Source organism: Achroia grisella, unplaced genomic scaffold (assembly GCF_030625045.1).
Source record: "Achroia grisella isolate CSIRO2021 unplaced genomic scaffold, CSIRO_AGI_Agris_v1 utg308, whole genome shotgun sequence".
Classification (NCBI taxonomy): domain Eukaryota; kingdom Metazoa; phylum Arthropoda; class Insecta; order Lepidoptera; family Pyralidae; genus Achroia; species Achroia grisella.
In genome coordinates, this window is record NW_026712791.1 from 343728 (window position 1) to 359438 (window position 15711).

General features: G+C 34.9%; 1 protein-coding gene across 2 annotated transcripts in view; it reads right to left on the reverse strand.

Moving 5' to 3' along the window:
• Positions 1-731: 731 nt before the first annotated feature.
• The window catches only part of LOC131843452 (RNA-binding protein 24-B-like), a 35552-nt gene continuing 20572 nt past the window's right edge, over positions 732-15711 (reverse strand). Inside the window, exons 3-5 of one of the 2 annotated variants that reach the window (XM_059192098.1) lie at positions 5983-6055; positions 1570-1805; positions 732-1066 (exon numbers count right to left, since the gene is read on the reverse strand). In XM_059192098.1, the coding sequence (XP_059048081.1) occupies positions 936-1066; positions 1570-1805; positions 5983-6055 (440 nt within the window). In that variant the 3' untranslated portion in view covers positions 732-935. Of the gene's footprint in view, positions 1070-1569; positions 1806-5982; positions 6056-15711 lie in introns of both variants that reach the window. The other variant, XM_059192097.1, reaches the window with a different exon arrangement.

Here is a 15711-nt window from a genome sequence, read left to right on the forward strand (position 1 = left end):
TAACATTAAGGTAACATACTACATTCGTCATTTCATAGACATATTTGGAAATGGTAAAGAAATTGGAAACCTAAAACAATGGAAGCAAAATTTTACATATTTGCATTTTCCACTTTATCTAAAGGAAGGTTTAGTATACCTATGTACCTACTCATATTTAATATTAATAAAATAGAGAATAAAATACATAGTAAGTTTCAAGAGTTACCTTAACAATAAGCAGAATGCTATATAGCTTTGTTGTAACATATCTCTTTATTGTCATTGAACAGCTATTTGCTACATATGTATAATATATATTATATTCTTTGAATATTCAATTCGAATAGTTATTATGAAGGAAAATTGCATTTAAGAACAATGAAAAATATACCTAACTAGCCTATTATGTATAAAAAGTAGGAAAATATGTGTGATGTCGGGAAGTAGGATGGATAAGGCAAGAACTTTGTAACATAGCTATATACTTAGTGCCTCTATTTTAATTATACTTATACCTAAGTAGACATACGGGATATTACTAGTAGATATTTTTCAAATGATAAGTAAATTAAGTACCCACAAGGCTCCTTAATTCTAACGTAAAAGCTTATAGCTTTGGTCATTTTATAATATTTTTGGTTGTTAAAGAATCAACTAGTTCTAGACATCATCTATGTTAGTCTAAATATTTGGCTTTCCTGAACGTCACCCTTCAGACAATGAGACGACATCTGGCTACTTTCACAAGGAGCACTTTATATGTCGTCATCTCATAATATTTTCTCACCTAAGTACGTTACATTTACTTATTCAAAGCTGCTTTAACAATGACCAGCATTTTTTTGACAAGAAAGCTCAGTGGAGTCAAGTCTTCGCAACAGGGAATCGCCATGTTGTAAGTGCTATACCTATTGCTACAGCAGCATTGAGGACTCGTTACTTCAATTCCATATTTACTGCATCCGCGCTTCTTGAAGGGGCGGGGGATACGGCAGCGGGGGGAGGAGGGGAGCCTGGACACCACCTCCTGGCAAAGCATAGTAAGGAGACATGTACCCAGCCCCACTGGCAGCTGCCGCCGCTGCTGCTGGAAACAAGAACACGCACATAATTTAATTAGTGGTCAAGTTACAAATAAGAAAATATTATAACATTCCGGCAACCATTACGAACTGTTAATCATATATATAGTATATTAATATTTAAATTATGTAACTATTTCCATTAGGTAGGTGTTACTGCAATTTCTTTAACATCTAAAAGAGTAATTTTGTTATTACTTAATTAATTAATCCAATAAGCTTTCCTTTTGTTGTTTCGTTTTTTTTTCCTTTGATAACCCTGTTTTTTAACTGCACTTCTGAACACGACTGTACTTATTGAACTTGCTCTACGAAATATTTTCACCATTTATTTCAAACATATAATACAAGATATACATGAATTTTCATTAAAAACCCTAGAAACCCTTTCAGCTTTCAATACAACCTAGTGTACTCCAATCTAATGGACTACAATTAAGATTAAAAACGATTTAATTTATATTAATATTGAATGAATAGATATTTATATAATATAAACACGTACCTGCCGCAGTGGCGTATGGATCAAATCCTGCCGCCGCGTACTGCTGCTGATAGGCAGCTGCACCTTGCGCCGCCGCTGCTTGGTACTCGTAAAGGTGATTAGCAGCTGCTACCGCTGCAGCGTGTTGCAATTGGGGCAGCTGCACCAGCCCCCCAGCACTTGTGCCAACACCCGATCCCACCCCGCCAACAGCACCGACATACCCCGGCGCTCCATACACGTAACCAGGTGACAACCTGCCAATTTGACGAGAACAAGTTCATAACGAGGAACTAGGAAATGCAGACATAAAGGTGGAGTTAGACCAAACAAGAGATCTTCATTCCTCCCCTACTTATTCGATCCGTTTAGTATAAACATGGTATTACAAGCATTCAAGAACATTATATCGTTAGACTCTATTCGCGAAACAACTTTGCATATAACTGCATTGTTCATTTAATCTACCTAATAACCCATCTATAGGCTATCTTCTATATCTCTATTCTCTTTATAATTTTAGTCTAACTCCACCTTTACGCATTAAAGAAACATTTCTTGAATGCCTGATGTTTCAACACCAACGATGGCCTTTCATCAGGATATACGGTCCAGAACAAATACTGGACAAAGTCCGTGAAAGGTCATAGGCACATTATTAATGTTCAAAACTGTCACAATAAACTTAGCCCCATCTGCAGCTTGACAGGCACGAGCAAGTCTAGCTTTGTTATGTTAGTAGACATCGATATTTTGTTAAAAAATTGTAAGTATATGCGAATATGGTTTGTCTGAAATTATTCTAGTTGTGGAACCGCGCCGCTGTGCGTCAATGCTCGGAAGTAAAAAAAGACAGTATTAAAAATATTTTGGAGTGCGGCACCGTTCACTGGCTGGACCGAAATATCCGACATTCCGTATTTATCATTAGATCGTCGGGAAACAGGAAAATTAAGATTTAGATACATGTCAGTTACGAAATCCCGGTGACAGTTTGGGCCGGCAGGAATAACGATATTGCAACAAAGTACCTAAACGTGCGCCAATTAAGAGATAAATGATTATATGAACTACCCGTATTAATAATATGATAAATTATAAAGTGTGTTTACTTTTTACCGCTAACGGCTAATGTATTATATTTTGGGATGCACAAAGACAGGCGACTTTTATGCCAGTCAATGTATTTGTATTGGTCACGCGGACAATTCCACGTCTTTATGACCAGTTATTCTGTATGTTGTTTTGTATATTCTCTATTCAGTATTCTGGGCGAAATGTGATACTGTAATGTGATTAAATAAATAATATGCAATATTCCGAGAACTTCTGGGCCTGCAGTTGAAGGCATAGATTATGTAAGACCGTTGTTAAGAATTCTCATTTGAAAGCTATATTTGTATTAATGAACCATTGAGAGCATATCAAATTGAAATGGTACATTAATATAAATATAGCTTAGATACAGTATCGTGACCTGATATTCTGGAGGCAATATGATATTTTATTACTAAATAATAATCGAAATCCCGGGGACATTATAGGATAGCATTTTTGGCCGGGTATGTCATTACATTATAATTATAATAAAACTCAAAACAAATTAAAATAGGATGATGTAATCTGTTTCAAATGATCACTTACGTTAATATACTATATCATTCGACCACAGGAATTATGATAGAGCTACTCATAAATTAACAATACGCCAATTAAGAAATACCTTTAGGCTCATAATATCGTTGGAACAACTCATTATCGTCCCACGGTTGGCCACATATATCTGCTCAGAATTACAGTCGAACTTCATTTTCAGTTATAATATTATATAAACCTATAATATAATAACATATTTTTCGTTTCGTTACAGTACTTTTTATTGTGACATAACGAGTTTATTCTATTAATGTGATATTGTCATCAAATTTTGTTTCTATGCAAGTAGCGCGACTACTCTTAATTTTGCTGAACGTACAAAGGCGGTCAAGTGGCATGAAGATCTCTTCTACGGACGCCGTTTCGCATCAGCAATTTGTAAGAGCTCCTTCAACCGCTTTATAGAAAACCGAACCATCAACTATCTTTTTCTGATTCTATAGGGATGATAGGGATGATCCCATTGGTACTCAGGAGCGGAATTCAGTTGTGTCACGGTACAGGATGTTGGGTGCTGGGCGCATGCGTAAAACACGCCCGCCCGACACATTGCTCCGCCCGTCCATCACGCCTACCTGAAATCTACTGGTCCTATTCGCAAATACCTACTACACTAATTTATAAATACTCATAACAAATATGCATAGATGTATATATTAAATATTACTAAATATTTTGACACGCTGTAAAAAACTATTTCTTTATTCTACTAATTTTCTAATTCGTGAACTGAAATATTTTGGACATATTATTTAACTACGTAATGTAATGCTCAATGAATATAGGTAGTCGTGATTATTGAAATATATAATAAAAAACATAAACTAAAATAGATACAAACAGCATTATGAAACTGGCAAATCATCAATTCATCACACAAGCTGAGCTGAGATATCTACATAGTTATAAAACACAATAAATTTAACAATAACAATACTGAATAAATATTTTGTTATACTTAAATGTTTGAGATTGATGAAATATTAATTATTAAATACAATATTATCATATAATATTGCTCATTATATAATAATATTAGTAATTATAATATATCAAAATACAACACTAAAGGTTATTAGGGATAGTATAAGAAGTAAAGAAAATAACTACTAACGAATAACAATAAATATCATATTATATATTAACACAATAAATAGTAAAACATTACCGAAGATAAATATGAGTCTAGAAAATTCCAATTAAGTAAATGAGTACATACATTGCTAGTTGCTAGTAAGTAGATTAATTCTAAAATAGAACCCTGTTATTGTAGATTGACTAATGACATTGTTTGTAAGTAGGTACCATGTGTTTATTTGATTGGAAATAAAACACAGAGCGATTAATCGAATGAGGCTTTCACTTGATTATTTTTCCATTTCGATCATGAGTTTGAATGAATTATATATGGATATATGGTGGTGCGGCCAGCGAGCCTGTTGGCTTAGTGCGCATCGATCGGCCACCATCGGCCACGGTGTAATTAACAGGTACACGCAGGCTGCAGGTCGGGCGGCAAAACTCTTTCGGCATGGATGAGCCGGATTGGGTAGGAATGGTAGAAAAGATAGCACGGCGGCGGTAGGAGCGGTCGAGGTAGCGCACACACCTACGCACACACAGCGCAACTTCGACCGCGCCGCCCAACGGCGCGGCGGCCGCCGACCTACACAGTCCACGTATATAACAATACTCAGTAAGTGTATTATACGAAATCCACCACCAACAAAACTCAATTCAAATCAACAAAATCTTACACGAACACGGCATAAAACATAAAAGAAAACATTGAGTGTCGAGAACGATGCGTAGTGGTTGCGTTGGGCGGCGCCAGCGCGCCGACGTCGCCGGAGCCGCCCATGCTTTTGTAGCTTTATAAAACGTAAACATTAAAAAACCCAATCGACTAATTCACACCCAAAACGAAAAAATCCACTCTCACGCTCACGCTTGCCATAGATACCTATGTGAAAATGTTTGATAATTTATTCTAGGTGTAGTCCGCAGGCCGCCGCGCCGCTAGCCACGCTAGTCGTCCGGAGACGCCGCTTCCATCATCTACCGAGACAAAAGTCAGCTCAGCATACTGGACGTACCGTATTGCTGTACCATAGACCCTTACTCATAGGCGTGACGCATATTGCCCGTAATATAAGAAGATCCTAGCTATAATCTGACTTATATACTGGGTATATTGTAATGTAATTAAGTAATACAGATAATTACTGGGACGTTTTGAGTCTACAACTCAGAGCACGGAATTTGAAATATAAATGACTGGCAATAAACAATATTGTTACTATATTATGGTGACCGCTTTTAAATCCTGATTACACAGGTAGCATTGTAAGCCTCACAATAGTGGAAATATTTATGGGTTTATGCCGATTGAAGCAGATTGATCAGATTAGGTATAGAACCAGAAAGGGTTTTCCTCGTAAGAGGTGCATATTTAATGAGAATGAACTAATTGTTCATAATGAGTGTATTGTTACGACATAATTACTTTTGAAATTTTTAATTAATATTATAATATATAATTTTTGTACTTCATTCTTCTAATCTAGGTAGTTAACAATACTTTGAACGTATATTCGCTAAAATATAAGATTTATACATATTTCAAATCAAATATTGAGGTACCTATCTGATTTTTGTCTCGTGAGATGTATTCAGAGCGACATGCGGCGTCGCTAGTGCTGGCAAATATCGGAGTGTTGAACCATTGAACATTGATACAATAAATGCGATGTAGACAGCAAAAAGGCCTGTACTCACCCATAAGGCGATTGTAACACAGTCGGGTAGCCGGCACGGACGCCGGCTGCAGCCGCCGCCGCCAGCCCGAAACCTGCAACAAAATGAACTATCTATAAATATGAATTACACAAAATGAGGTGACAACACGACATGGACAGCAATTCCAAGTAAAAAAATGTCCCTAACCACCTATAATTCTTTCGTCATTCGTATGTTCAGAGTCGTTATTTTTGTTCTCACTTAACGGAAGTGGCTGCGGAGAACTTTAAACTAAAATATATTACGAAGAGATTGGACCACATCCAAATGACACACGAGTCAACTTAGAGCAGGCAACGTCAAAGAGTTAATTTCTTTTTATTGCATTGTTAAGTCGCGCGAGGCGGCTTCTATTTCTGTAGCTCGGTGCGGACACCGCCCGGGCACCGGCATCCAGGGGCATACCTTTTGACAAGAAGACGACAAACATTCGCTATAAATGGGTTTCAGTTCAGCAGTTGGCACCCTGACAAAACTAGAATGCTTCGAGTAATTATACTTGAATGATATTGATGTACGCTTAGCTGTAATGACATTTCCTAGTCATGAAAATTTTTTATTTGATTTTGTCACTATTGAAATTTATATTCCGAATCCTAAATAACATATCACATTTAGGAAGTGTGCAATCATAATAATGATGTAGGTATTATAAATCGCTGATTAACGGTTAACAGCCAAAAGAGCGTGACCTCTGCCGGTTTAAATCAACGAAGCTATTGTACATGGTGAAATTTCACCGGTGATTACAGTGGATTACATCCGGAGAGTCCCGGATGATGTCGCGGTCTGAGTGTTACGGTAATATTGTATTGACCTTCCGATTGCCAATATCACATCCATCGCATAATTACCTAGTGCCAAAATTATTGCGTAGGTATATTTCGCCCCTCTCTTGTTATGAGATTAAAATTACGCATAAATACACGGAAAGATACACTGTTGAATCTAAATATTTATGTTGCATACCATAAAATATTTTTTGTTAGTTTATGTTATTTTCTAATATTGTTGAAAATCGATGTAATAACTTAACTAGCTTTTTTGTCTGACTGCACTACCCTGTCGTTCATCGAATGGAAACTGCTCAAAAAGACACCATCCCACCCCGGTTCATCGCGTGTCAGACATATGGAATCGAGCGTGATGTGCTACCGCAGTTCGATCGATTGGATACCATTTGACGGCCGAGGTCGAACCACTGTCCACCATAAAGCTTATCTTGATTCATTAAAACATTTTCCTCTTTCCTTCCATGACCATTGTCGCACGGCCTGAATGCGATGTTCTTTTGTTAGTTGTATGTGACCCAGATAGATTTCAGTTGTAATCGATTGTCGGCTACTACACAATAGTTTCACATTCGAATATTCAATAACTAAGTAATGTGGAACAAACTGCTATGACGCAGTATTTTTGTATTTGCCTTCTGAGAGTCGAGCGTCACGTTCTCTCAGCAATCACTTACATCCCTCTCTCAATGAACAATTTGACAAAGTGTAGGTGTAACTCACATGCAGCTTTGTTTTGAATACTTTTGCGGGTTGTTTTAGGACGACTTGTGGATTCCGGGTCATCGAACTGCAAAGCCCAGTAAGCACAGTAAGTGCTTAACGTCGCTTGTAAGGATTCTACGGAAATACGATTTTAGATGCAGGCGTGGACTGAGCCGCACAGAGTAGGTACATGTACTTATTCAAATACCATTACTTCTACAACATATAATTAAGGTAACAATAATAAAATATGCTCAAAATCAGCCAACTTCAATCAAATGACGCGAAACCTATTTAGCTTCGTTTATGAGTTCAAAATTTGCGCAAGTGCCAATGACATATATTCAGGAAAGAAAACTATTCAATAATTGGTACACCAGTTTTGCATTGTAAATACATTGTAACTTCAATCTGTCATGTAAGTTTATTAGCCCAGGAATAGATTCAGTTCAGTCGTGGCCCAGTTTCGTATGGCCAAACTGAGAACTAGTCTCACGACCGTGACAGAGCTTGTCGTGTCCGGTGGCCTTCTCTTTGATCTGACCGGTGTCGTTCTAATGCTAGCACCCATCAATTCTACACACCAGTACAATTTATCGCCGGCCAACCTCCGTTTACCAAACGATTAATTACCGGCTCTCGCCTCGTCAGTTCCTTGGACACTTATACAGGAAACACGTGTAAATTATCGGCCGAATTTTAAAGTCAACGCATAATATTATGTTATCTGTAATTGAATTTGCAAAGTAATCTTACTCGACATACCAACATGTTTTATGTTTGAGATCTGTTGAAAAAGAAACAATTTACCCTATTTCAAGTCAAAATTTCCATAGGTTAACATAAGCTGGTGAAGAAAGATGAGATTCTGGCGTATTGCCAGAACTGATGTCGCGGCAGAGGCAGCCGCGACGACGTTCCCAAAACTGCGTATATTTAGACAAAATAAAGAGCGCGCCGAAGACAAAACGAGACGCAACTCTGTTTTATAAATAACCACGTCGTTCGGCGAACGGACTCAGCCTCGCTCGCCCAACCTCTGCTCGCCAGCTGTTGTACATAAATAATAATTAAGACAAGAAGAAAGCTTACTAGACAGACTATCGAATCCTTGTAAAAATGTTAAAGTACACTAGACTCGACTAGAGATGATCACATTCCTCCCTAAGCGGTATAAGGGTATCTTGAGAAAGTAAATTACGATGGTAGAGGATTATCAGTGGTTCGCAGGGCTTCGTGCGGAAGTCGCGGCTAGGGATCGTGTTACAAATATGGTGTGACAAAGGGAGCGGAACTACTAGACTCGAGTGTTCCTGTCGCGACACCGGTTCTATATGACGCCTCCCTGATTAAAATTTGATGTACTTATTGTTGTATCATTTCATAGTAATTGGTGACACGACATACCTACTCAGTCGCCCAACTGTTTTTTTTTTTTTGGGACAGATGCCACACATCCGTACTATACGGAAGACACTGTTATTTTCTTGGATCCTGTTCAACAACGTTGACGTTAGTGTAGCGACCTATCTATGCAGATAATTTACTAATAACGAGTAAAGTCTGCGACTTTACTATTTTTACTCTTTTCAGATTTACGTTCATAATGTTGTAATATCTTATTAAGCTACTTCATAGTCTAGACTTTACATACAATTATTTCATTTGCATTATTTTAGTTGTTTTTTGTAAAAAGAAAAAATGTTACAGTCAAATCTATTAAGGGGTCCGTAGTCGTTAAAATTAGTTAGTTAACAGTAATAAATATAATTATAATTCCTCTATATTTATCGCTAATATAATATCCCCTTGCAGTAAGTAGCAAACGGTCGCGAGGCTGTTCTGCAAACCTATAACAGGTATGGCTTCACTTCATACAATTATAAACACCGCACAGTTGTATCGATCAACATACATTTCATCGGCAGGCCAAATGTCGGACGAATTGAATTGAAATATCGAAAGATCTCTACATTATGGATCTACATAATTTAAATTTTATATTTTTGCCCAACAATTATTCTTTATTTAGGTTTCCGAATGATATTAAAATTAAGAAATGAGTGTATACTATACATATACAAATTTAGTATGATTCGTATATCCCATGAAAAGAAAATCTGCAAAAAAACATAGTCGATTTATAATATTATGTATCCACTATAACATAACAAGAAAAACAAGATACCTATATCGAGTTTTTGAGAAATAACAAAAACTTTTCGCAAATAAACTTAATGCCACAGAACAGAGAATATTCAGTCCTTCCTTGCAGACCACTTCAAAGAAAAGCATTTCACTCGTAAATAATGTATATTTTATAAGAAATATAACACTAAACTAAAACTTTAAATGATAGATAATTTTGAAACTTAATATAAACAAAATATTACCATATTATATTGATAAATCATAGTCAAAAACTATTTTTTCCCCAAATTTTATTTGACTATATCTGTTTTCAATAAACATATTATATATTACGAAAGGATAGCATCGGCACAAAATTATGAAAGGTATACATACTTTATTTATTAAAACCCTAACCACAAAGCTCAATATACAACGTAACTTATATTAGCGTCACGCTTCACTATTTTTTTCCCTTCCCCACTTCCCATAGAATTAAATATGGTATAGTTTGCTATCGATCAGGCACGTGCGGAGTCATCAGTGCATTCAAGGCCTAAATCCCAAACCCGAAATAAAAACCGTCGGGGTTGCTGGGCATTAGGGGGTGAAGTAGCGAAGGGGGGACATGCATAAGTAATGCATCAGAGAAGGGCGCTAAACAGCGCACGCGATCCAACTGCAATGTTAAACATTGAGGTACTTGCCCTTTCATTATCTTCGAGCCCCAAAAATATTTTCTAATTACAATGGGTGGTTGAAATAAAAATATATACGTATATTGAAATTTCACAGTAATAATAATTAGATGCATCATACGAAGAATGATACAATTAATGCCAAAATTATAATTAATGATAAAGTACTTCGTGAAATAAATCGATAATAAGCATATTTAGCGTTATATAATTAAAGCAAAATATATACAAAACATTTTAGTTAATAATACAAATGGTAACTTTTATTTTTTTTTATATAATTCTATTATATAAAACGCACAATATTGCACTTCTCAATTATTATTGTCATTTTTCAAATTGTTAGCACTGCAATTTCCTCTTAGGTATTTCATAAAATCATTGATAATGTAATTTACCTACAATATAATCATTGATTCATATTCACAGTATAAAAAACAGTTTAGTATTGTCATACTTTTTAAAAATATAATATTATAATAAATATTACGTTAATTGTAATACAGTATCTATATTAAATATCTTTATGTAAGTTTTGCGTGATACTAGCGATATTGTATGAACATTGTTCCATAATTTTTAAGTAACTGCATATAATAACAATGGATTTCCGTCAAGCAAACATATATGAACGAGCTAATAATAGTCTATTAGGCCGATGTTTATATAAGACAACTTATACTTGTCTACCTTATACTGTCTGTCTAACTTATACTTGTGTAGGTGTAATATGTTTCCAAAAAAATCTATTCTTAATTTTTTTTATAAAAATGTTTGCGATCCAAATGTGATGTGATGACAGAGGATAGAAAAGTTCCGTATTTTTGTTGTTCCCTAATCTCTGTTACCCGTTGTTCTGGACAAACTGCCTATAAAATACCTAAATAGAACTCATATTTTTAGTGATAAAATCCATAGTTATCAAAATTAAGGAAACCATGTAAAACCATGAAACCAAGTAAAATCTGTATATAATATATTCTGGAATTAAAAGAAGCACAATATCGAAAATATGATGTATAATATACACAAGAAAAAGCGTCGTTGCAACGCAACCCTCCATCAGTTGAAGTTACCTAATTGACATGTGTTTAATTATAAAATCAAACGTAAACAATTAAAAGACCTCAACGACATCTACGTATAGCTCCCTATGAACATAGATTAAAGTTATTAAGTTAAAGGCCACTGACAATGTTTCGGATAGTTCGTAGAAAGGTGTGAATCGATTAGTTTGGTGGCGGTACTACTCAATAATTCAACGTGTCGTCGTGTGTTTGGACAAGTGGTAGGTCGGCCTTCATCAACGCCCATATAATAAAACTTTAACAATGTTTTCATAATCGACGCCCGCGCTGAAATCGCCCATTGGTATACTGCCACGCATTCAGTAACTGGGCTACAAATTTTCTTGGCGTTAACAATTACCAGTAAAAACGAAACGTACGCTATTCAGCATACCAGCAAATTTTAATTTTAATCAAACTAAATAGGTGCCATTCAATGACATCGTTATCTGATTATAAATAGTTTTATTGTTTTATGTATACATAATGAAGCCCCGGGTTTCGATATTCGGTAGTGTGTAGGAAATCAATTCGGCTAAATTAACCCAAATATAAGTGTTTTTGTTGTTGTCACAGATGTAGTGCAAAATATGTCATAATACGGTTTAACATTGCTTTAAATAATTGTAGCTTCTTTTTATTGTTATTAGACGTAGCAACAAAAAGTTATTTTGTTAAATTGACTCTATGAGAATCGAATCCAGGAATAATTTTTACGGTAGTCGCAGATTTAGTAAAATTAAATAGGATAGACCTTGTAGACAGAATAGATTATCCACAGAAATGGATCGTTGTATATCGGCTCTTATTCATTTTCACAGCGGTGTTGTTAAGAGCATTTTTCATGAATCATGACGCACGAAGATTTGTACCTAATAGTGAACCTTGTGCATGCGAATTACGGTTTGCTATAATAGGTATCATTTTTCATTCCACATTACTTAACTTTGATGATGCATTGATCCTATCTATACAGAATAGTCCAAGTGTAGAGACAATTATTATTTTAAAAGTAGTTGTGTCTGACTTAATGCCAGTGTACACTTGTAGACGCAATCTATTAATGGATTTCAATCGAAATATAATAAATTAAACATGTATACGACGATACTAATTAAACATTTTATTAAAAATATTCTCAAAATGAATTATATCATCACATTGGGAAATATCTTTCTCGGCTTTCTTCAGTCTATATGTTGACCTATATTTAAGATGTTCTTTGTTTAATTCTTATTCCTTCAGCAGTTTTTACGTGAAGTGAAATAGACAGTTTTCGTGTTGTCACGGTTTTATTATACGTATATGAAGAAATAATGAAAAGAAGACAAAGAAAATGATATAGAGAACTTTCCGCGCGGGATTGCTAATGAATACCTTTGAACGAGTTACGATTACGAACACATATTGTTGTTTCGTTCCAGTTTTACATTTATCTCGCTTCTTGTTACACTTCATATAATGCCCATTATATCTACTTTAATATAACTGTAATAAATGAAGTCACTAAATAAATGTCAAGTTACATGTAACATCAAAGCGTATTGAGTTAATGAAACCTTGAATAGAACACTTGAATACACTATGTCTACGGTTACCGAAATGGCGGCTATAAGTACGTGAGTGAATAAAATGTATTTCTTCACTCATTTTATAGATAAGTACCTACTAGTAATTTGAAATGTCCGATTCCCGTGTAGAAATTTCGGGAACACAGTAGGCCTGTCTTCATACAGTAGGTAACAGAGTTTAATCGTCACAAAACAAACATTTGTTTGAATTCTCCAGTTTTATTCGTTTATCTAACAATGTAATTAAATATATATATATTGTCAAATATTAACCTTACGTTAATCTCTCTTTAATTCAAGACACGATGGCGCTATATAATATGTTGATACACATTTCTGTTACAATTATTGTGTATAAAATAATTATAATTAAGGAAAGTACAATGAAATTAAATTCTATCATTTTCTGATATCTACATCAATTAGAACAAAGTATAAGGTTCCAGTAACAATAACAGCGTTAAATTTCAACTACTTCATTTACTGGAAAACTTATGCGTCAATGTCGTACTAGTTCTTTAGAAAAACATAGAAAATTCAATCGTAATTTTTCTATTGACCTTGTAGGATCACAGAGCGAAAGCTTTTCAGTCACGTGTTTATTATGGAAAATATAAATTTACCCTTTAACTACTGTTCTCGTATAGTTAATTTTATATGTAATTGAAATAGCAAAGCTGGTGGCCCTTGATAATAACTGTCACCTATATACATACATGAACAGCACTACGGACACCAGATTATCAGATAACGCCTGTAATGGGCTACCATATCTGAGGACTAAAATTCATTGCTTAAACTAATTCTGTAACCGAAACACATCTTACGAAGCAAACTTTTTGGCAGCTGCAATAGGTGAGAGTGAGGTATGATATAGACGACTTTTCAGAAAGTCTACGTACTTCGCTAAAATGTATTCATGTTTTTACTCGCATTTAATACTGTGGTATACCGGATATATCCAAATTATTATATCCGGAGTGAACTAGTGCTCAATCTTACACTCTGTATATGTAGTCCTGTGTGATAGGACCACAGACTGCTTATACAGATGAATGCTTATTTATGTTGGCGCGCGCCCGATGCGCGTGCGCCGAAGACAGATACGCCGTTACCCCTCCATCAATGACGGCGAATGGATTTCCATAAAAATATCACAACTACAGAATTCAAACATTTTACATGATCTAAAAAGAATATATATATTGTTGTGGTTGGTTCTTTTGCGTTGATATATATGGTATAAATAGTAGATTCGTTTGCAGAATATATGTTATATAAGAAAGTATATATGTTACGAGCATATACGATCTACTTATTGATTGCAGATTTAATATATTGTTTAGTGTTAAATACAGATTGACATAACTGTAAAAAAATATTACAACAATACTTTAATATTTTTTTTACAATTATGTCAATCTGTATTTAACACTAAACAATATATTAAATCTGCAATCAACAAGTAGGTCGTATATGCTCGTAACGTATATACTTATATATATGTAATTAATTATTTTATGCACACGGAATTCGAATTCATAAATCATAGTCATAATAATAATAATAATTAATTTTGTGTTGAATTGACGGAATCTGTGAAAGAATTAGGGGCTGGTCGTAGATATTAAATATAGATAAACAACGTAGAGCCATTAATTTGATCTATTATTCCAATCCAGTGATATAATTCACGAAACTGAACAATACTCCTCAAGGACTGAACTAATTTCCTACAGAAGCAATGAAAAATAACTTTTAAATTTTTAAGAAGGTAAACATAATGTCCTGTTAAGTGATCAATTCAGTACGAATAATTTAAAAATATACTTTTTCGAGTTTGTTTCTCTTTACGACATTAAAAATTTTAAAATGTCTTACAAGACAATAAAAAAATGTACAAAATTATAATAGAGTAAAGAATATCGTTGTCAGAATGACAAGTAAAAATTTATGTATCGTATCTGTCTTGTCTGAAGACATAATGAGCAGTACAACATCTATGTAAATTTGCTTAACCTACATTATGAAAAGAGAAGTTATTTAGAGGTAATGTGAAATGAATACTATAAAATATATTTTTGATCACTGTTTTTAAAAGAACTAGGATTGCGCTATATTAAGGTATAGAGCTCATATTCGTGTTATGTATCTTGTTTGAGACATGTTCTTTCTACTAAAAATTGTCAGGACTCTCTCGGTTTCAACTACTCGCAATTCCATCGGTTACACGGGCTATGTAATATAATATAGTCGTCTTGGGCAAAGATTTCATCAAAAATAGTAGCTGAATCTGACAGACTGTGACTCTGACAGTTAATTATACTACCTAGTTACTTTACAGATTCATATTATTTCGTTTATTTCCGCTACCATTACCAAGTGTGAGACCACAACTATTCAGTATGGAAACCTGACCACCGCTACTGGATGCGCTAAGACCTTATCTGCTAATAATATTGCATTTTAGTCTGAAATCCGTATTTCAGAAAGGTCTTAAATACACTTATCGGTGAATCGTGTAGAATACTTCACAACAACGGCCTGTTTATGCAGCTCATTTGCAATTGTAAACATTTAAAAAACAGTATTGTTGTATCGGTCTCTTGTATAGGAGGGGCAAAGCGTCGCAGGTATAAACCATTTGCGCAGAAGCCGGGTGCGCAAGCGCTTGCAACTGAATAAATCCCATCCCCAAATAACGGTAACAACGTTCGTTGCATTGAAAAACGAAGGCCCTTGTAGA